The sequence below is a fragment of the Ochotona princeps genome, chromosome 10 (assembly GCF_030435755.1).
Source record: "Ochotona princeps isolate mOchPri1 chromosome 10, mOchPri1.hap1, whole genome shotgun sequence".
NCBI lineage: Eukaryota > Metazoa > Chordata > Mammalia > Lagomorpha > Ochotonidae > Ochotona > Ochotona princeps.
This window is the reverse complement of record NC_080841.1, coordinates 2,147,416-2,171,175: the sequence shown is the minus strand read 5'-3', so window position 1 is coordinate 2,171,175 and position 23,760 is coordinate 2,147,416. Positions and strand designations below refer to the sequence as shown.

Below are 23,760 nucleotides of genomic sequence, written 5' to 3'. Positions count from 1 at the left end.
CCCTTTAAATAAAGAACAGAAAGCGGGCTATCTTAATGAAAAGGCACATCTGTGATTAATCATACACGTCTCAGAACAGGCACTTATTAATCACTGAGTTCATGTGGGAATAGAAAGGCTGAATATTAACTTAACTATTAGAGTTACTAGCTGTGCGGATGACCCAACATCCTGTATAATTTCAAACACTAAAAATTCACAAGGATACTTTTGGGGAAGTTTAAATTACTCTCCTGAATTTGGCACATTTTGGTGCTGAGATACTATGTTTAAGGAAATCTGACTCCTGTAGCAGTTTGCATCCAAACTAGCAACGATGAGGTATAAATAATATGCAAATAAAACAAGCCATCAAGATATGCTGGCTACAATTGAATATACACCATCCTTTAAGACAGAATAATATATCTCTACTTTTTAAATTGAGTTAACTCACAGGAGTGGTCTTAGTACAAATACTGTAGGTTGTCTTCAAAACAACTAAGATAAAAAATCACATGGATCCATTTAGTAAGCTAACAGCAAAGCTTTTCCCTGAAAAACCCTGGGTTAGATTTTTGAACGGTCATTTTTTTTCCTTACCATTCACAGTAAGAGTAAATTCTCTTGTCTTCCTTCCTGCAATGTTGCTGGCAACACAAGTATAATTGGCTGCATCTCCCAGATCTGCGTTGTTTATCTGCAAGTATCTCCCTCCAGAAAGGATTCGGATGCGAGGTGATGCCTGGTTTCAACAAGTCACATTTATCATTAAAATGACAAAAAAGAGGATTTAGTATGATTTTTACATCACCAGAAGCAAATGCAGGGAGCTGCAGAAGTGTCGTCAGGTCCGCGTTGGGTCTGCTTCCCCGACCTTCCCTGGTGGACCCCGAGTCTCTGGGGAACCCTTCAACCAGTGTGGTGGGGTGGGAGGGCTCACGCAGGGTCTTTAGGTGCCCTGGGCACAAGGACCCATTCGAAGAGTGGCAGGTAAGGCGAGTCACAGTTCTCAGAGCTCTCCTTGGGACTCTGGCTGGAAGTGCTGGGGAGGGGGAAGAGGCATGACATCTTTGTAGTGGAGTCACATGGGGATGGGGCTGAATCCAGGGCAGAGGGAGGACACACACACCTGCTTCCACCTGTGCATCCCATGGACCTAGTGACATCTAACGCTAAACTGAACAGCTGCTCTAGTCCATACACTTCCTTCATTCACTCTTCTGTCTTAAGTTCGTTCCAGTCTGACCTCTGCACTTGACAACAGGAGCTTCCTGATTAACAAACCAGCTTTAAACTTAAAGAGAACATTATCCTCTAATGTTAAATTTCTTTTCTCTATTTATTTGAAACACAGAGCAACAGGTAGAGAGCTTCCATCTACCGGCTCACTCCCCAGATGTGGTCACAACAGCTTAGGCACAAGCAGGGAGCTTCAACTCCAGCTGGTTTTCCTCTATGACTGGCATGGGCCCAAGTACTTGAAACATCTTCCAACTCTTGGCAGGTGCATCAGTAGGTGGCTGGATTCAAGTGTCACAGGAGAGGCCTAACCTGCAGTACCACAGTACTTGCCAGTATCTTCCAAAATTTTAGAGACAAGGGCCAGTGTTATGGCACAGTGGGTCTCGACTGCTCCTCTTCCGATCTAGCTCCCTGCAACAGCCTGGGACACGCAGCAGCAGATGGCATGGCACCCATTTAGCGGATGCAGATGCAACTCCTGGCTCCTCACGGCCCAGCACTGCCTGCTGCGGCCACGTGGGCAGTGAGTCAGCGGACAGAAGCTTGCTTTCTCTCCCTCTTCCTCAGAACTCTTTTAAAAAGAAACAATTTTTTTTAAAAAAAGATTTATTTATTTTTATTGGAAAGGCAGATATACAGAGAGGAGGAGAGACAAAGATCTTCTGTCTGATGATTCACTCCCCAAGTGATCACAACGGCCGGTACTGCGCCAATCCAGAGCCAGGAGCCAGGAGCTCTTCCAAGTCTCCCACGCAGGTGCAGGGTCCCAAGGCCTTGGACTGTCCTCAACTGCTTTCCCAGGCCACAAGCAGGGAGCTGGATGGGAAGTGGGGCTGCTGGAATTAGAACTGGCGCCCATATGGGATCCCAGCCCGTGCAAGGCGAGGACTTCAACCACTACGCTATCGTGCCAAGCCCTAACATGGCACATAAAAACAATTTTTAAAAGTAGACAAACAACCTTAGTCTGCAAATTTCTCAAGCATTTGAGATGCTTGTACTTCCAACAGTAACTAAAACGTGCAGCCCGGTTCTGCTGACTCTAACTGGAACAAATCATTCCCTAAACATACTTCTGTGACACATTCTAATTCTTTAAAAATTTTCTTTTATTTCAGAGGCAGACAGAGTAGCAGAGAGCTCTCACCTGCTACGTCACTCCTTACATGGCAACACAGTTGGGAGTGAGGGTTAGCATGCCAAGGACTGGAGCTTGCACTGGTTGCCTCCCACGGGATACATTATCAGCTGTGGAGGCAGCATTGCCATCCAGGAGCTCTGATAAGACATTCTGGCATTGCGAGTAGTCTCAACTGCTGGGCCAAACGCTGGCCCCAGAACACTTTAATTTTTTTTCATGTGACGCGGCAGGACCTGAGGCTGATAAAAATGGTCAGAGTGCTTCTTGTAATGTCAATCTTCTATATACAGCAGTTAAGTTCAGCCAACTTAGTAAGCCTCACTGCAGTTTTATCACCAGGCTTTCTTCCAAGTTGACTTCTGCCTTCCTATGACCCCCATTCTCAGCTGGGCACATCGGAGCTCTGTGCCTGCCCTACCCACCTCCCTCTTACAACCCTCATTCTCAGCTGGGCACATCGGAGCTCTGTGCCTGTCCTACCCACCTCCCTCCTACAACTCCCATTCTCAGCTGGGCACATCAGAGCTCTCTGCCTGCCCTACCCACCTCCCTATGACCCTCATTCTCAGCTGGGCACATCAGAGCTCTCTGCCTGCCCTACCCACCTCCCTATGACCCTCATTCTCAGCTGGGCACATCAGAGCTCTCTGCCTGCCCTACCCACCTCCCTCTTACAACCCTCATTCTCAGCTGGGCACATCGGAGCTCTGTGCCTGTCCTACCCACCTCCCTATGACCCTCATTCTCAGCTGGGCACATCAGAGCTCTGTGCCTGCCCTACCCACCTCCCTATGACCCCCATTCTCAGCTGGGCACATCGGAGCTCTGTGCCTGCCCTACCCACCTCCCTCTTACAACCCCCATTCTCAGCTGGGCACATCAGAGCTCTGTGCCTGTCCTACCCACCTCCCTCTTACAACCCCCATTCTCAGCTGGGCACATCAGAGCTCTGTGCCTGCCCTACCCACCTCCCTATGACCCTCATTCTCAGCTGGGCACATCGGAGCTCTGTGCCTGCCCTACCCACCTCCCTCTTACAACCCCCATTCTCAGCTGGGCACATCGGAGCTCTGTGCCTGTCCTACCCACCTCCCTCTTACAACCCCCATTCTCAGCTGGGCACATCAGAGCTCTCTGCCTGCCCTACCCACCTCCCTCTTACAACCCCCATTCTCAGCTGGGCACATCGGAGCTCTGTGCCTGCCCTACCCACCTCCCTATGACCCTCATTCTCAGCTGGGCACATCGGAGCTCTGTGCCTGTCCTACCCACCTCCCTCTTACAACCCTCATTCTCAGCTGGGCACATCGGAGCTCTGTGCCTGTCCTACCCACCTCCCTCCTACAACTCCCATTCTCAGCTGGGCACATTGGAGCTCTGTGCCTGTCCTACCCACCTCCCTATGACCCTCATTCTCAGCTGGGCACATCGGAGCTCTGTGCCTGCCCTACCCACCTCCCTATGACCCTCATTCTCAGCTGGGCACATCGGAGCTCTGTGCCTGTCCTACCCACCTCCCTCCTATGACCACCCATTCTCAGCTGGGCACATCGGAGCTCTGCGCCTGTCCTACCCACCTCCCTATGACCCCCATTCTCAGCTGGGCACATCAGAGCTCTCTGCCTGCCCTACCCACCTCCCTCTTACAACCCCCATTCTCCGCTGGGCACATCGGAGCTCTGTGCCTGCCCTACCCACCTCCCTCTTACAACCCCCATTCTCAGCTGGGCACATCGGAGCTCTGTGCCTGTCCTACCCACCTCCCTCCTCACATAGGAGGAAGTTTTGCCTCCCATCTCACCATCCCTGAGGAAGAGCATCCACTAAAGTTTATTGCTCACCTTTGATCTAGGCTCCCGCTGCCCCCTCCCTGCTGCTGTCCAACTGCCTGGCTCCACAAACTTCTCTTCCTCTCTCATGTGTCTTCCATATATTTTTTTTTCCAGAAAACAAAAACAGAACCAAACCCATACAACTCATTCATGCTTGAAGAGTATTGCTCACTTGTTTCAACTTCTACTAACTCCCCAAACAGTAACCTGCCTTCTACTCTGACTGCTCTATGAGAGAGCCATTGTTTAAATCTTTAATGGCTTTTGCACTTTGCCAAAACCAATGGACACACTTAATTCACACGTCAGGTGGCCTCTCTTACTCCACATCTGTCCTTGGCTTTCAGACGCTCGTGTCTTCCACGTGCAGGCCTTCCTCGCTGACTCACCTTTTCTTCTTCAGATCACTTCTGTCTTCATTTACTGCTCTTACTACACTTCACCATTTCTGGTCAACTTCACGCACTTAGGACTTCAGCCCCAGTTCAAGCCATGAGAACTATCACATCAGAAACTTTTTTTAATAGGCTATATGGACCACATTTTTAAATAGCTTCTAGATAATACGTAGGCAAATTATATTTGAAGTATTTAAACCCAAACTTATTTTCATCACTGATAGCAACTGGTCACGACAGATATCAGCTGGCAATGAACTAATCTGTCATCAACATTCACTCAGTCCCTATCTTAACAGCTCAGGGACTAGACCAAAATGCACGTGTGGGTGGACAGCATGAAGGACCCTCTGGGATAACTAGGGTGGTTTAACCACAAACTGACATCTATGGGGACCACCATGGAATTTTTAATAATTTTTAGTCTATTTATTTTCATTTGTCTGCAAGAGAGAGAACTACAGGGATACAGATAACTGCCATTCACTCTGCAATGTCCAGAGTAGCCAGGCTGCGCCAGGTCAAAGTCAGGAGCCTGGAGCTCATGCCAGCTCTCCCACACAGGTGGCAGGAACCAAGCACTGGGGGCATTACCTGCTGTCTCCCAAGATGCTCCCCAGCAGCAAGCTGAAACACAGGCAGTCAAGTAGGGGAGGCACGTAGGGGTCCCAAATGGCAGCCTAACCACCAAGACAATCAACTGTCTCCTGAACACAGGATTTTCATTGAGCTCAAATGGAACCTTACCAAGTTCATAGATCTCATTACAGCAGCACTCCCTTCCCCATGAAGGGTTTGTCTGCACACCACAAACCATGACTTGAATCTTTCTTCACTCACGCCATGCATGCACACACATCCAAGTCCCAATTCACCCCGCTGAGGGCCTTGCCTGGGTTGATGACTTCTCCCTCTACCCCACAATTTATCAGTGGTACTCATCTGTATTCTTTGATTCCCCTCTTTGTCTTTTCTGCCAGCCAGTGAGCTCCTTGCTCCCTGTGGCACTCATGGTGCCTGGCATCACAGTGAGTACACAAGAGGGGTACGGAAGGGCTAAGGGACACGCATGGCAAGGTGGCAGGTGCGTTGACATTGGAGCTCAGACTCCAAGGTATGGCATCCACATGGTTTGAGGGGCTAGAGGGCATGATCCACTTTTATAATTATTGGAAACACACTATGGCACAAGGGTGAACAGAATGAGGAAGAACAATGGAAATTAGAGGAACTGCGACAGGGGCAAGGACAATAGGGCCTTTCAAAGCTTTAAAATGAAACCAGGGCTCCTGGGCTGTGATGGCAGACCGGCGGCCAGGAAGCAGAGGAGGCTTTCAGAGCCACCTTTCGTTCCTCAGGGGTTCCGGTCCCCGACACCAGATCCTGAAGGATACGACACAGTCCTCTAGGTATACCCAAAACACCTGGCAGAATGGGTAGTTCTCCTGAAGACTTCTCATCATCCAGATACACTGGTGAGCATTCTCATTCCAAGTCAGGCTGGAACTTCTGGGCTCCAGGAAACACACATATGGGCCAGTTTCAACCTAAATTCCTGTGTTTGGACCTAACTACCCCAGCACAGAATGAGAGGAGGTGTGCCTGACTTAAGGATGCTGTGCCCATCTGCACAGAGTGAAGTTGATGTCTACCAGAAAATGCCTCAGAGCTGGTTTGTGTGTGTGTGTGTGTGTGTGTGTGTGTGTGTTTACAATTTCAAGGATCAACCTATGGTGTTCAGGAAAGAGATTTACCTGCACGTGTTCTCCATTTTTCAGCCACATAATAACAGGTGGGGGCACTGCGTCTGACTTGCACTCCAGTGTCACTTGCCTGTTGCGCGACACGGTGAAATCCTGAGGTTCATCCGCTCCAGCAATGTGAGGGGGCACTGGGTATAAGAACAAACACACCGAAGACTTTCAGCCGGCTGCATTATTATGGGTGTTCAACAAGTGCTGGTTCTGCTACTTGAGCAAAGAGGCATAAACTAAAATAACACTTGTTTAATTTGTGGTACAGGTAACTCCACACACAGTGGGATGTTTCTACCTTGTCCAGCACTCTTACACTAAGCAATGGACTCATTGCAACAGCTACGTCCTTGCTGGGAACAACATCATAATCACATTCCAGCCATTTGACAGGTGAGGTGACCGAGCCACAAGGCAAGGGACATTTGTTGAGGCTCTACAATTGGTAATGATTTTCCCTGAGGGTCGGGTTTTAAAATTGCTGAAGTGTGGAGAGTTATTCATAGTGTACACATGTGTATCTACTCTTGTTATACAAAGAATTAGTATGTTTTTCCCTGAATCTTTACAAAATTTAGGTGTCAACTGATAGCAAGTCTAATTCATATGTGGGCATGAGCGAGAAGGAGCGGACTTCCCATCCCAGGCAGTTGGCAATGTTGCCTACTCATTTAGACAATGAGAATAAAACAAAGATCTGTTCAGACTCTCAACTATCCTTCCCCATGAAGAGTATTCCTGTTTCTGTGCCCAGACAGTGTTGGACAGTCTAATTGTTTCGGCTTTTCTGGAGGTTCTTGGGCAGTTCCTTAAAAGTATGTGTATATACAAACGTGTGAGTGTTGAGTTTGTGCATCTAAGCAAGTGAATCCACAGAAATTTCTCAAAGGAAACAAGCTAATAATATTGTTTACATTGGCAAAAATACAGGAAGAGCTTAAATATCCAAAACTAGGAAATAAATGGGACATGGTGCAGTCACTAAAAAACAATGCTACAAAATACATTTAGTGATCTGCATCAGACAAAAGAGTTAAAAACTAGCTGCTTATCATATTTTTAATGAAACATTTGTGCGCAAAAACATCTTTATGTGATGAGATTATGCATTAGTTTATTTTAATGAATTATTTTATTTCACAAAATTTATTTGAGAGGCATAGTGCAGGGAGGGCAATAAACAGAAATGAGTATGGAGACACAGCAAGAAAGGGACTACAGCTCCCATGCTGGACTACTCCCCACGTGCTGGCAGGCCTGGGCTAGGCCAAGCAAAAGCGAGGGACCAGAAATACAATACGCATCTCCCACTGAGGGTGGGCACCAAGTACGTGCCTCAAGGTCTGCATTAGCAGGTGGCTGGAGTCAGGAGCCAGAGTCAGGCAGCCAATCTAAGCACTCAGGCACCTCAACTGTGGGACGAAATCCCCACGCTCGCATTCTTTTATTTTAAACCAATGATATGAATTCTTTGTACAGAAACAAAACAACTCAAAAATCCTTTAAGCTATCCCCAAAGAACACTTTCTCAGTGTAAGAATATTTGAAATGGATGTTTCCTAATTTATAAGCATATCCTACTTGTAGCCCATGTCCTACAAATTGTGGCTTCCAATGATAGACTGCAGGAAATGTTTCCGATTTACCATGCACTCTCACTAAGTATTCCTTGTCATCATCTCCCGCAGGACTGGACGCCAGACACGTGTATCTTCCTGTGTCCTCTACCTGGAAAACCCAAGGGAGTGGATTGCGCAAGGTTAGCATGCTGAGGAACATCCCTCGGATGAATCTGTAGATTCCACCCAAAGCAAAACGTCATCAAGGATGCACAATTAGTAAACTGTTTACACAGTGGGCAGAGCTTTGCCAGCGGACGCTGCCTGCTCCTCTCACACAGGCAAGTCCACGTTTCCATGGAGGCTTGCACGTTGACTTGGGAACACCTACAGGTCTGGGGTACCTAAGGGTAGCAGAAAAGGGGACGTTTGTAGGATCCAGTCCCTTCATGACTGACTAGCTGCTTAATGATTACTGAAAAAGAAATATTCATGGGTTTCAGTTATAGACCAGAAATTCCAACTGGAGTATTCCTGGATAAAGTCAAATACATTCATTAACTACACAAGAAATCTTACGTTATTAATAGTGAATATATTATGTACACATCCCAATTTTATCTTGATATACACAGCAAACCAAAATGATTTCATGTGTTTTGGATATTAACAGGGTCAGATGGAAAGCAAAATCTACTGCTATTTGTATAATATCCAAAGTCTTTGAACCACACAACGCAGGATTGTGTACATGGAGAGTACATACGAGAAAACAGATGATTACAGGACTGTGGAAGATAGTTGGAAAAGGAGAAATGCCTGACTCTCGCTTACTGTTTAAACATTATTAGAATATTGGTATTTAAAAAATTCATACATTCACACTGGCTTACAGACAGGTTATGGAAAATGTTTTGATAGGCTGCTAACATTCTGTTGAAAAGTTTAAAACCAGATTACTTGGAAAGACATTTCAAATACAATTTTAGAAGAACAATTCTCAGACAGACATCTGATCAAAAATTCAAGAATAATGTTACATTCCCTAGGGAACAATTTCTGAATTTCTCACAGCTTTAAAACATAAAATTTTCTAACAATCCAGTCCATTTTCAAGTGAGCTTGTCCTCTTCTATTTCAAGTTTGACCCAGTACTTATGGTTCCTCTTAAATTTTGCCTCCTCCAGGAAGTATTTCCTGACCACTCTCAACCTTCTATATACCACAGTCATTACTGGCAGCGAACGTTTCTCAAGCGTGTTTTTTTAATAAGTGCTTGAAAAGTTACAGCTGATCAAGTATCGCTGCAGCCACATGTATTTTTTAAAAGGTTTACTTATTTTAAAGGCAGAATGGCAGACAGGGAGAGACGGGGAGAAAGGATTGTGCATCTGCTGGTTCTACCCCAAAGGCTGCAGTAGCCGGGGCTGCATCAGGCTGAAGCCAGAACCTGGAACTCCCACACAGGTGTTGAGCACTGTAGGAACATCTGCTGCCTGCACAGTGCCTTGCAAGGGGACTGCATGTCAGAGGAGCACTGGGAATTTGAGTGAGCGCTCCAGTGTCAGTGCTGGTGTCCTAACCTGACATACCACAACACCGACCCTCTGCGAGTAAGATTTGCAGACTCCTTAAACATGCAGTATGTCTCACCAAAGAGGTCAGGGTATTGAGCATGAAGTTGTCTGACCTATTAGGTTACAGAATGGCCCCTTCTCCCCTTACTATACATAACGGGACTAGCATTTGATGGAAGAGGTTTTGGGAAACTCCCATCTCTGCTGCACAAGTTGAAGTCTGCAAAGCATCCATTGTATACCAGCCCGAACTACACGGTGCAGACAAATACACCACAAGAAAATTCAGGCGAGAACACGACCACACAGGCAGTGTTGCAAAAGAAGTACAAGCAAAATGTGATGGGGAGGGAGGGAGGGAGGAGGGAGGGAGGGAGGGAGGGAGGGAGGGAGAGAGAGAGAGAGACACACAGAGAGAGAGAGACACAGAGAGAGAGAGAGAGAAAAGCACAGCAACTAACACCAGCCTGGGCACTTGGCTGTATTTACTCTTCCACTTCATTGCCTTCTTTTAATTAAGCAAACTTGTACTAGAGCTTAAATTGTGGTACTGAAACACTGCTGTTGATTTAAGTTCAATGCCAACAAAGGGCACAATTATGGCACCAAAACTTTCCATTTTCTATCACGGATGCTAAGATTAGGTTAAACTTCAACCCATACTTTTTATTTTCCTAGGCTTAGTTCCACAGGTTTTTTTTTTTTTGCAAGTTTTCAACACAAATTCTCAGGCTATTAGGGAGAAAATCAGACTTCAAGCCAATAATCATTATCAAATCTACTGAGATACTGTTCAAGAATAAAGTCCACTGTGAGCAATGGACTTTAAACCACAATACTGCTCTAAATGGTTCTCTTGCGGTTCTAAATGTATCTGATGTGCAAACAGGAAGTTCTTGAGAATTGAGATATGTCTGTCTTAAGTAAAATGTTCGGATTCTCCACAACAGTTCGACCGTATAGCTAAGCAGTCACCAAGGTTGTATAGGATTTTGCCTTGTCTCCTTGTAATTTAACTGTCTAGTTCGCCTTTAAGAAATACCATGATACAGCATGACATTCCAGTTTGTGTTGCCACCATTTGCATGTTATGTTGTGCCGCCCAACTTTCTGCCTCTGTATTGTTCCTATGATCACAGAACTTCCTGCTTGGTGATGCAGGGTTTGACTGAGTATGCCTGACTTCTCTGTGAGTTACTGCCATGACTGAGATGCGAGGCCTGGGGAGGAGCACGCTCCGTGCTGTGAGAGAGCAACTCTGCTGGGACGGAGTGGCCAGGCTTTCCAGCCAGACCTGGGCTGACCCACAGTGCCATCACCAAGCAACGTGTGCTGCAGGGGCCTGGACCTGAGCGAGTTGCCTGGAGGCCAGGGTGTGAAGGACAGCACCGGTGGGCTGTGCTCTTCCGGAGGACTGCTCAGGAAACAGTGACATCGTGTGATTGAATTACTTCTTGTTCTACACTCAAGGCAATGACAGCTACAAAAGCTTGGACGTGGAAAGGCAGGTACCACACAGATCTACCCCACATGTGGATCTCAGAGAAGCAGAGCAGTGATGACCTGAGCTAGAGAGGGTAGGGGCGAAAGCAGCTGTGCAGCCTCATATAAACATGAGTCAGAATGCTTTTCTGGTCCTACAAAGGATTATGGGGCACAAACTGAGAGCTTTAAAGAAGTATAATGACACAGTACTATGAAAGCTCGGCTTCCTATTTTCCTAATCGTCTTCTTTTCATCATGTCTACATGTCTGATCAATTAGGCAGAGCGCTGATTCAATCTACTCTTGCTTATATTATAGAAATCTGTGGTCTGTTCAGGTCCAGAGATGTAATTCATTCAGTAACTGTAACTTATTAGCCAGTGAGGAGTTTAATAAAACATGATTGCAGAAACTTTTCAAATTACCTGAGCACTTGTTATGCGCAGAACTTCACCTCCCGTTAGAGCTTGCACCTGCTCCGTATGTAGAAGGGGCCTGCCATCCTTCATCCAGGTAATCTTAGGGACTGGGATTCCAGAAGCGGTGCAGGAAAGCTCAAGTGGGTTACCGACAATTACTGATACCTCTCCAGGTTCTCTGGATCCATTAATGTGAGGTGGTTCTACATAAAGAGAAACAGAAGCAACAAAATAAACCTACTGTTTCATTAAATACAACAAATTAGAAAGACATGAAACTCTAACTCAATTTCATGAGACAAATTGATTGAAACAAAGAAACTGAAATGGTAATTCCCAGAGATCATTACCATTTCTTTCTGACACTTTCAAAAGGAATGGTTTAAATCTGTAAGAGATATGAAGCAGACCACAGTTCATTGCAAGGTAGTTACAGCATGGCAGGCATTCAGTTCATGGGAGTGATCTTATAACTGTGAAGATTTGAAAACAATAAAACCAAACCCATCTTGTACCACATTTTGAGAGGTACTTAAATAGCTCAGTGTGCTTTTGCATGCTTTTAACAGGTGCTTCTACAAAAGCACTGATAAACCTGGGGGGGCCGTGAACCCTGTTTTCCAGGCAGTTACACTCCCTCGGAGGTGATGACTTGGGGACCGGGAAGCAGTGACTCCCTCTGTTGTTGCATGTTCTTCTAGAACTCCTGAGATCTGTTAAGGACCCTAACCACTGGGAAGAAACAATAAGATTCCTCAGCTCAACCAAGTTCAGTAATAGCCTGAAAGACACTCCCCTTGATGTCACAGCTCAGCCTTCCAGGCAGTATCCACGCTCCAAGCTTCCAGCTTACTGCGTCACAAGCAGCCGAAACAGCTGCTGGACAGCTCCAGGAGCTGCCTGCTACTTTCCCCTCTCTACTTTTTCCATTCATTTATTTTTCTAAAAATGCCAGGCACAAAGTTTAGAACACTGACACTCTGCAGTCAAACGGTGAATGCTGGTATCAAGAAGTATGAATTTAGTGGCATTAGCCATTTCTCTAAAATGAGAATAGCACTGTTATTTACCTAATGGGATAGTTGTGAAGGGCTCAAAGAATAAATAATACATGTTCTTGGTTTTGTGCCTATTTTAAAAATAAATTTTTTAAAAGTTGTCACTACTGCAATTTCTAGTACAGGTGTTGGTGCCATTAAAATCTGCTTCCTAAAAATCTCTACCTACAAATCCTCATTTTCATTTCTGGAAAAATACATCATATTGGCTTTCCTTTTGAGATGATAATTGAGATATCACTGCGTCTTAACGCTGTCCAACATAACCTCTTTTCGTACCGTGTCTTACATATTGGTGTCAAGATACATTCTCTTTTTTAAAATTTCATTTCATTTTATGACACAGTTTCATAGGCTCTGGGATTCCCCCAACCCCTCCCCATGCCTCCCCCCATGGTGGATTCCTCCACCTTGTTGTAGTATTACAGTTCAAATCCAGTCATGATTCTCTCACTGCGAGCATGTACCAAGCATAGAGTCCAGCATCTTATTGCCCAGATAAATTCAACAGTTTCTTGGGGAGACCATCTCTGGTCTGAAAGCAGCGCTGGTGGAATATCATCCCATCCAATGAAAAGCCATAACATGACATCAACAACAATTTACAACATTATGGAGTTAATTGACATGGTACTGAGTGACCAATATGTTAGAAAATGCAAGTTCTTAACTACATCTTGTGACTACTTCATTGGCATTTCAATTTTAGTTTATACACAACTGGCTGCTATATACCTTAAAATGGCTATAGGGTACTATTCAGCTGTTTCTACTTTCATTTTTGTATTTAGCAGTTTACAGGGGGAATCAAGAGTGATCCTGACACTTCTTAACAGAAGGTCATATGCACAAAGCAGGGTGGGGGGACCCCAGAGTGGAGCAGGAGGACAGGAGGAGGCTTGTATCCCAACCCTGGAGACTCCCGGATCCTCACGTAGGACTATCAGTACGGGCACCAAGGGTTATATCTCAACTGCCAAGGAGACCACAGGGAATTAGAGTGCCCTCATTGGCCAAGAACTGTGAGGTCATCCACTCCCTTTCAGGTCTCCCACATGAGATGGAAGATGCCCAGATCCTTCCTCGCAGGATCTAATGTCACTTGAACAATAGCCGGGAGCCCTGAGTGGACCTCAGAACAGTAAACTTCCTTCAGGACTCAGGATGGGAGCTTTCTCTGGTCCTTACTTAGTTCCAACTTTGGATCCCCACCCTCTCTTGCAAGATACATTTTCTCAAGTGCAGTTGATGATAGATCCAATATCATTATCTGTGCTTGTGATTTAACATCTACACTTGTTCTTAAAAAATTTTTTGAGAGGCAGGGTGACAGGGAGACAGATAATGAGTGTTCTCTTTCTGCTGGCTCCTTCCCCGATACCCATAATGCTGTGCTGAGACAGGTGGTAGCCCCCTCACCCCAGGGGTAGGAAGCCAACTGCCTGAGCCATTCCCAAGGCTTCCAAGGGTGGGAATTACCCAGAAACTGGAGTCAACAGCTGAAGCCAAGAACTGAACCCAGCCACCTGATGGGGAATGTGGAGCTCCTAACTGCCACACAGCACATCATGTGACAGGTGTTCACAACTGTTGGCTAAATGATGACTAGAAACAAGGTTGGCACACAATTTCCAAGCAATAATTAATAGTTAACATGGGGGCCATGAATGCACAAGTTCACATTATGTCATTTCCTGTCATTCCTCTTATTCTGTGGGCTCAGGTACAGGCACCTGTGCCACAAGCCACTTCTCACACGCTGTTGTTCTGCCTCTTGCCTCTTGATATCCCAGAGTATCCTCTGTAGTCAGCCCATTTATGCACGTCTCTTCTATACCAGAGGCCCTCGCTCTGTCCCTTTATGTACCATTCCACCTCCCTCTGCGTTGAAACGCCCTTCAACCCAGCGGACAGGACCCAGGGACAGGACCCAGGGACAGGACCCAGCGGACAGGACCCAGGGACAGGACCCAGCGGACAGGACCCAGGGACAGGACCCAGGGGGACAGGACCTAGCGGACAGGACCCAGCGGACAGGACCCAGCGGACAGGACCCAGGGGGACAGGACCCAGCGGACAGGACCCAGCGGACAGGACCCAGCGGACAGGACCCAGGGGGACAGGACCCAGGGGGACAGGACCCAGGGACAGGACCCAGGGGGACAGGACCCAGCGGACAGGACCCAGGGGGACAGGACCCAGCGGACAGGACCCAGGGGGACAGGACCCAGGGACAGGACCCAGGGGGACAGGACCCAGCGGACAGGACCCAGCGGACAGGACCCAGGGACAGGACCCAGGGGGACAGGACCCAGCGGACAGGACCCAGCGGACAGGACCCAGGGGGACAGGAGCCAGCCGGACAGGACCCAGGGACAGGACCCAGCCGGACAGGACCCAGCGGACAGGACCCAGCGGACAGGACCCAGCGGACAGGACCCAGGGGGACAGGACCCAGCGGACAGGACCCAGCGGACAGGACCCAGCCGGACAGGACCCAGGGACAGGAGCCAGGGACAGGACCCAGCGGACAGGACCCAGCGGACAGGACCCAGCGGACAGGACCCAGCGGACAGGACCCAGGGGGACAGGACCCAGCGGACAGGACCCAGCGGACAGGACCCAGGGGGACAGGACCCAGCGGACAGGACCCAGCCGGACAGGACCCAGCGGACAGGACCCAGCGGACAGGACCCAGCGGACAGGACCCAGCTGGACAGGACCCAGCGGACAGGACCCAGCCGGACAGGACCCAGCCGGACAGGACCCAGCCGGACAGGACCCAGGGGGACAGGACCCAGCCGGACAGGACCCAGCCGGACAGGACCCAGCGGACAGGACCCAGGGGGACAGGACCCAGCTGGACAGGACCCAGCGGACAGGACCCAGCCGGACAGGACCCAGCTGGACAGGACCCAGCGGACAGGACCCAGCCGGACAGGACCCAGCCGGACAGGACCCAGCGGACAGGACCCAGCGGACAGGACCCAGGCGGACAGGACCCAGGGGGACAGGACCCAGCGGACAGGACCCAGCGGACAGGACCCAGCCGGACAGGACCCAGCGGACAGGACCCAGGGGGACAGGACCCAGCGGACAGGACCCAGCTGGACAGGACCCAGCCGGACAGGACCCAGGGGGACAGGACCCAGGGGGACAGGACCCAGCGGACAGGACCCAGCGGACAGGACCCAGCGGACAGGACCCAGCGGACAGGACCCAGCCGGACAGGACCCAGCGGACAGGACCCAGGGGGACAGGACCCAGCGGACAGGACCCAGCGGACAGGACCCAGCGGACAGGACCCAGCCGGACAGGACCCAGCGGACAGGACCCAGGGGGACAGGACCCAGCGGACAGGACCCAGCGGACAGGACCCAGCCAGACAGGACCCAGCGGACAGGACCCAGCGGACAGGACCCAGCGGACAGGACCCAGCGGACAGGACCCAGGGACAGGACCCAGGGGGACAGGACCCAGCGGACAGGACCCAGCGGACAGGACCCAGCGGACAGGACCCAGGGGGACAGGACCCAGCGGACAGGACCCAGCGGACAGGACCCAGCGGACAGGACCCAGGGGGACAGGACCCAGGGGGACAGGACCCAGCGGACAGGACCCAGCGGACAGGACCCAGCGGACAGGACCCAGCGGACAGGACCCAGCGGACAGGACCCAGCGGACAGGACCCAGGGGGACAGGACCCAGCGGACAGGACCCAGGGGGACAGGACCCAGGGACAGGACCCAGGGGGACAGGACCCAGCGGACAGGACCCAGCGGACAGGACCCAGCGGACAGGACCCAGGGGGACAGGACCCAGCGGACAGGACCCAGCGGACAGGACCCAGGGGGACAGGAGCCAGCCGGACAGGACCCAGGGACAGGAGCCAGCCGGACAGGACCCAGCGGACAGGACCCAGCGGACAGGACCCAGCGGACAGGACCCAGCGGACAGGACCCAGCGGACAGGACCCAGGGGGACAGGACCCAGCGGACAGGACCCAGCGGACAGGACCCAGCCGGACAGGACCCAGGGACAGGACCCAGCCGGACAGGACCCAGCGGACAGGACCCAGCCGGACAGGACCCAGCCGGACAGGACCCAGCGGACAGGACCCAGGGGGACAGGACCCAGCGGACAGGACCCAGCGGACAGGACCCAGGGGGACAGGACCCAGCGGACAGGACCCAGCCGGACAGGACCCAGCGGACAGGACCCAGCGGACAGGACCCAGCGGACAGGACCCAGCTGGACAGGACCCAGCGGACAGGACCCAGCCGGACAGGACCCAGCCGGACAGGACCCAGCCGGACAGGACCCAGGGGGACAGGACCCAGCCGGACAGGACCCAGCCGGACAGGACCCAGCGGACAGGACCCAGGGGGACAGGACCCAGCCGGACAGGACCCAGCGGACAGGACCCAGCCGGACAGGACCCAGCTGGACAGGACCCAGCGGACAGGACCCAGCCGGACAGGACCCAGCCGGACAGGACCCAGCGGACAGGACCCAGCGGACAGGACCCAGGGGGACAGGACCCAGCGGACAGGACCCAGCGGACAGGACCCAGCCGGACAGGACCCAGCGGACAGGACCCAGGGGGACAGGACCCAGCGGACAGGACCCAGCTGGACAGGACCCAGCCGGACAGGACCCAGCGGACAGGACCCAGCCGGACAGGACCCAGCGGACAGGACCCAGCGGACAGGACCCAGCGGACAGGACCCAGCGGACAGGACCCAGCCGGACAGGACCCAGCGGACAGGACCCAGGGGGACAGGACCCAGCGGACAGGACCCAGCGGACAGGACCCAGCCAGACAGGACCCAGCGGACAGGACCCAGCGGACAGGACCCAGCGGACAGGACCCAGCGGACAGGACCCAGGGGGACAGGACCCAGCCGGACAGGACCCAGCGGACAGGACCCAGCCAGACAGGACCCAGCGGACAGGACCCAGCGGACAGGACCCAGCGGACAGGACCCAGGGGGACAGGACCCAGCGGACAGGACCCTGGCGGACAGGACCCAGCGGACAGGACCCTGGCGGACAGGACCCAGGGGGACAGGACCCAGGGGGACAGGACCCAGCCGGACAGGACCCAGCTGGACAGGACCCAGCCGGACAGGACCCAGCCGGACAGGACCCAGGGGGACAGGACCCAGCCGGACAGGACCCAGCCGGACAGGACCCAGCCGGACAGGACCCAGCGGACAGGACCCAGGGGGACAGGACCCAGGGGGACAGGACCCAGCGGACAGGACCCAGCGGACAGGACCCAGGCGGACAGGACCCAGGGGGACAGGACCCAGGGGGACAGGACCCAGGCGGACAGGACCCAGGCGGACAGGACCCAGGCGGACAGGACCCAGCGGACAGGACCCAGGCGGACAGGACCCAGCGGACAGGACCCAGCCGGACAGGACCCAGCCGGACAGGACCCAGGGGGACAGGACCCAGCCGGACAGGACCCAGCCGGACAGGACCCAGCGGACAGGACCCAGGGGCACAGGACCCAGCTGGACAGGACCCAGCGGACAGGACCCAGCCGGACAGGACCCAGCTGGACAGGACCCAGCGGACAGGACCCAGCGGACAGGACCCAGCTGGACAGGACCCAGCGGACAGGACCCAGGGGGACAGGACCCAGCGGACAGGACCCAGCGGACAGGACCCAGCCGGACAGGACCCAGCGGACAGGACCCAGCCGGACAGGACCCAGCCGGACAGGACCCAGCCGGACAGGACCCAGGGGGACAGGACCCAGCCGGACAGGACCCAGCGGACAGGACCCAGCGGACAGGACCCAGCTGGACAGGACCCAGGGGGACAGGACCCAGCCGGACAGGACCCAGCGGACAGGACCCAGCGGACAGGACCCAGCTGGACAGGACCCAGGGGGACAGGACCCAGGGGGACAGGACCCAGCGGACAGGACCCAGCGGACAGGACCCAGCCGGACAGGACCCAGCCGGACAGGACCCAGCCGGACAGGACCCAGCCGGACAGGACCCAGCGGACAGGACCCAGCCAGACAGGACCCACCCGGACAGGACCCAGCGGACAGGACCCAGCCGGACAGGACCCAGCCGGACAGGACCCAGCGGACAGGACCCAGCCAGACAGGACCCACCCGGACAGGACCCAGCGGACAGGACCCAGCCGGACAGGACCCAGCCGGACAGGACCCAGCCGGACAGGACCCAGCGGACAGGACCCAGCCGGACAGGGCCCAGCCGGACAGGACCCAGCGGACAGGACCCAGCCGGACAGGACCCAGCGGACAGGACCCAGCCGGACAGGACCCAGCCGGACAGGACCCAGCCGGACAGGACCCAGCCCAGCTAAATTCAATTCAACAAATAAACATCAAGTTTCTGGCATGTCAAACGGCACACTAAGTGGTGATAAAGTGGCAGGAAGAGGCACGGGCTTCTGTCTCATAAGGCTACACTAGGGATGAGGCAACTCTTAAAGCTACATAAACCGTTGAGTTTTAATAGGCACTCTAAGCTTGCAGAGCGCTTGGAAAGCATGCACAAGGTCTACTTGACTGGCACTCTTGCCGCTCCTTTTTGCTGTTTTGTAGGTTGTAGGTTGTAGGACTGAAACAGACTCCAGAGAAGTCGTCATTAATGAGCTGTCTCATTCATCTTCCTGTCACTCCCAAGGTTGAAATTTTAAATTCAAGGAAAAGATACGCTTTCTCTTTAGACTATCTGCACGTGGAACTTTGGGATACTTACTGAAAACACTTTAGAGGCATACAAGAGTCAACAGAACTGCCTGAAATGGCTATGCCCACTCCAGTCTGCACACAGCATCACTTAACAGCTGCTTGGGATAGCACATAACAGTGTAAATAGTAAGACTGCCCATCAAACTTTTAATTTCAGATGTACTTTCAGTTACTGCAGGAAGTTTTTTTTATTATTTAATTACATCGTAATATGTGACACAGTTTCATAGGTACTGGGATTCCCCCCATCCCTCCCCACCCCTCCCCCTATGGTGGATTACTCCACCTTGTACATAACCACAGTTCAAGCTCAGTTGAGATTCCCTCACTGCAAGCATATATACCAAACATAGAGTCCAGCAGGAAGTTTTAAAGCTACTTCTCAGCTGCTCAAAGACTTTTTCAATTACTGATGCCTTACCAATAGGGGTTTTCATCTTTTCAGACAGAGAATAAAAAAGGACTACCAAAAGTTCGCAGACAAATGAAACTAAAAGTTCACTTTGGCACATTTTAAAAAAATTCTGCATTTTTATAATCCACATTTCCCAGAAGTTTTTGAAGACCCCTCCTATGACAATATGACTTCACATGCTTCTGATGCGAACCATAAACATAAGTGAATCCCAACCTGAAGATGTCACACAATGTCTCACAGTCGACAGCCCTAAATGCTTTGCTGCTGCTTACAAAGCCTGTCTGACATGCTGGGTGAGTCTGTACGTACCTAGGACCTTCAGGTCGAAGTGCTTGCTGACCTCTCCAGCCTCATTGGAGGCCAGGCAGGTGTACCTTCCTGAGTCCTGGGTCTCTGCTTCCAGCAGCTGAAGGACCATGGCTTCGGAGCGGAAGGTCATGTGGGTATCCAGCCCCAGTGGCAGACCCTCCTTAAGCCAGGACACACGGGGCGCCGGGGTTCCATGAGCAAAGCACGACAGAGAGGTGGGGCTGCCGCTCACAACTGTCACTTCCTCTCTCCCCATGGCATTGTCTATGCTTGGTGGTGCTGTATAGGCAACGAGAGAGGGAAAATTCATACAGCTTTGCAATGAGATCAACTTAACAAAAACACAGTAAGTCTGTCTTTAAAAATATCTTTTGCAACAAAAAAGACATAACTGGAAACCATTATGAAGAATGAAATATGCCAGTCCCCAAAAACAAATACATATTTTCCCTGATTTGTGGTAATTTATACACAGAGTACAACATGTAAGAGCAAAATTGACATTTTGAGATTCTGTTGTTTACAAACCTCACCTATACTTTTGAGAAACAATACTTTTTCTATTTACTATTTACTGAATTTTTTTAAATTTAGTGAAGAGTTGAGCTTGATTTATAAAGTAAATTGAAAGTATGTTATTACAAAAATTAAAAGAAAAAGTAAGGTGGGAATGTAGAGTGTAACTCTCATATGCTATTAAATCTATATACACAAAGGACATGAAACTCATTCATCTTATATAAGCGAAAAAGGTAAACATAAAAATATATATATTTTAAAATACCACATGAGGAATGGAGGATGTCACAAAAAACATCTTTATGTATGCCAATTATTTTTCCAGACACTAGCAAAGAAATTTGCACCTGTTTTCTTATAGAATATACAATTAGTAACTTCAAATTGTGATTTTTAAATTTCTCAAGCATGTTCCTTTAACATTACAGTGTATAGATCCTTGGCCCGGCGTGATGGCTCAGTGGTTAAATCCTTGCCGTGCTAGTGCTAGGATTCCACAGGGGTGCCGGTTTGTGTCCCAGCTGCCCCACTTCCCATCCAGCTCCCTGCTTGTGATCTGGGAAAGCAGTAGAGGACATTCCAAAACTCTTGGAACACTGAATCTGCGTGAGAGACCCGGGAGAAGCTCCTGGCTTCTGGCTTCAGAACAGCTCAGCTCCTGCCATTGTGGCCACATGGGGAGTGAGTCAATGGATGGATCTTCACCTGTCTCTCCTTCTCTTTGTAAATTTTCCTTTTCAATAAAAATAAATGACTCTCAAAAAAAATGTACAGATCCTGCAGTGTACACTAAATTATTTTATGTTGAATAAAGAAAATAAAACCACAGGGTAAATTCCATATAACCTAACAGAAGTTGCTTGTAGCTTACAGTAAGTATAACTTAAGAGTTCTGAAATGTTTTTGGGAACTGAGAAGTGTGAACCAGCAAATCTCAATATTTCAGAAAGGGAATGTTTGAGTTCTCCCTCTATACACACACAAGTGTCTATATGTTCATCCAGATGTAAACGTTTTACATGAGTCAAAACAGTCTTGACTGGTTTTACGTTCATATTTAAATTCATACTGTTCCTTTTATTTCACATGAAAGACAGTGCGACCTTCTCTCAACTAGTTCATCCCTGCAAATGCCTGCAACAGCCAGCATTCATCAAACTGAAGCCAGCGCCAAGAACTCTAGCTGGCCTACCCTGTGGCTGTCAGGGGCTCCAGCTCCTGAGCTGTCTTCCATTGGCCCCAGGAAGCAGGGAAGCAGAGATCAGAACTCACACCAGGAGTCCCAAGTGGCAACTTCAGCTGTTGTGTCCAAAGTCTGCCTCCTTCTCTCCGTATGGAATGACTAGCCTTGTAGCTCAATTGATTTATTCTTAAAGATGTACTTAGTTTATTTGAAAGAGAGAGCGAGAGAGCGAGAGAGACAGAGAGAGAGAAATCTTCCATCCATTGACTCACTCTCCAAATGGCTGTAACAGCCAGAGCTGAGCTGGTCCAAAGCCAGGAGCGAGGAGCTTCTTCCAGGTCGCCCACATCCTGTTTCTTCCCAAGCCACAAACAGGGAGTGGGATGGGAAGTGCAGTATACGGGGCTTGCAACCAGAGCCCATGTGAGAGGCCAGTGCTGCACGTGGAGAACTAGCCTGCTATGCCACCATGCTGGCCTCCTCTGACTTAGATGCAAAATCCAATCCAGTAGAGTTTTCAACAGACAGCACGGGCCAATAAACACGGACCCTGGGGAAAAACACACTTCTCCCCGGCAGTAAGATGCTGTCTCATCAATTCTTTCTGACGGAGGTACATAGATGTGTTGATGTGTGAGGAGGTCAGTTCCTAAAGACACGCCTGGCGCTTAGCTCTGCCACTCAGCGGAGCAGTGGGTCATGGCTGTGACATACCGAACACCTGCAGGCTGTAGTGTTTCTTGTCAACCCCGGCTCGGTTGGCGGCCACACACGTGTACACAGCAGCATCCGACACCTGGGCCCTCACGATCCTAGAAAAGCATGTGACAGCATTTCCTCACTGGGTCCCATTTACTGCAGATACATGAAACAACCACAGTTCGTAAATAATTACAGGAAGGGATTTATGCTGCAAGGTTCTGGATGTGAGGTTTGTAATGATCCGCCTTGAAACATGATGTGCCTTTAACACAAGCAACTCTATACAGGCAATCAGGCACAATTTAGTGTCACACAATTTATAAAGCAAATATTTTTAAATATACACTAACAGAGAATGGTGCTCATGGGAAAATCACAGGATCGTAACGGGCATTTTCTACCATTTGAGGCTTTGCCTAAAATAGATCTGGAAAACATGGACATTCACACGTGAGAACAAGTGTGTTAGAGACATGGTTTACACAAATCTACTAAAATATGAGCATTTCAAATAGAAAAAAAGCCACTGTTCCCTATTCTAAAACTATATTAAAATGAGAAAAATTTTTAAATTTGAAAAAAACCTTAGGGGGAAAAAGCGGTTCTTTAAGCTATTATGGTTAAGAAAGCACTCCTACTAGGTGATTTGTCGGCACCCAAACGCTGACCTGACAACCTGCCCTGCGGACAGCAAGCGAACCCGAGAGGAGAGCAGCAGCGGCAGCCCGCCCTTCAGCCAGCTTATCTGGGGGGCAGGCGCCCCCGAGGCCCGGCACTCCACGTTCACCGCCGTGTCCACGAGCGCCACGAGCGTCTCCGTTGCTCCTTTATTGCCCCTAATTGTTGGCGGAACTAATTCATGGAGAGAGAGAAAGGGACAGAATTCGTGTTATCAAGATGGTCTGACGACGAACTGCCCACCTGTCCGCTCTGACACCACAGAAAGTAGTCTTAGCAGTGGACTTCGCTGACGCTGCTGCTGCCGGACCTCACACCGTAAGCAGGCGTGCTCATTCACTCACCATAGACGTTCAAGTTAAACACTCGCTCTTCCTCCCCAGCAGGATTGGTAGCCACGCACGTGTACTTCCCCACGTCGGAGGTGAGTGCGCCATCAATGCTCAGCATGCTGCCATGGGCAGTCACCCTGTGGGAATGTGGAAAGAGGCTCGGAGATGGCCCACGTGGAGCCAAGGGCTGGAAAACTCTGATGACTGTGTTCTGGGAGAAACAGCACTCTCCAATGATGTCTCCACTTTGAATAGACTGGCTCGGATCTATTTCAGTAAGTTCATGAAGGCTTAGGCAGTGAGAGCGAGGCAGGTGGATGGAGGGTTCAGGAAGCTACCTGCAAGTCTGCAGCTGGTTCCCACCCATCACTCCTGAAAAGAAAGGTCAGGAATGCCTCTATTCAAATCACAGGGAAGACACTTTGCCATC

The 23,760-nt window shown here is 50.5% G+C and overlaps 1 protein-coding gene across 1 annotated transcript in view; it reads right to left on the bottom strand.

The window, feature by feature from the left end:
- Positions 1-23,760, bottom strand: part of HMCN1 (hemicentin 1) — a 366,339-nt gene that overhangs the window by 63,537 nt on the left and 279,042 nt on the right. The window contains exons 65-72 of the mRNA XM_036495278.2: positions 23,343-23,467; positions 22,989-23,172; positions 22,333-22,430; positions 19,917-20,195; positions 11,396-11,592; positions 7,996-8,077; positions 6,350-6,486; positions 583-724 (exon numbers count right to left, since the gene is read on the bottom strand). Coding sequence (XP_036351171.2) covers positions 583-724; positions 6,350-6,486; positions 7,996-8,077; positions 11,396-11,592; positions 19,917-20,195; positions 22,333-22,430; positions 22,989-23,172; positions 23,343-23,467 — 1,244 coding nt within the window. The remainder of the gene's footprint in view (positions 1-582; positions 725-6,349; positions 6,487-7,995; positions 8,078-11,395; positions 11,593-19,916; positions 20,196-22,332; positions 22,431-22,988; positions 23,173-23,342; positions 23,468-23,760) is intronic.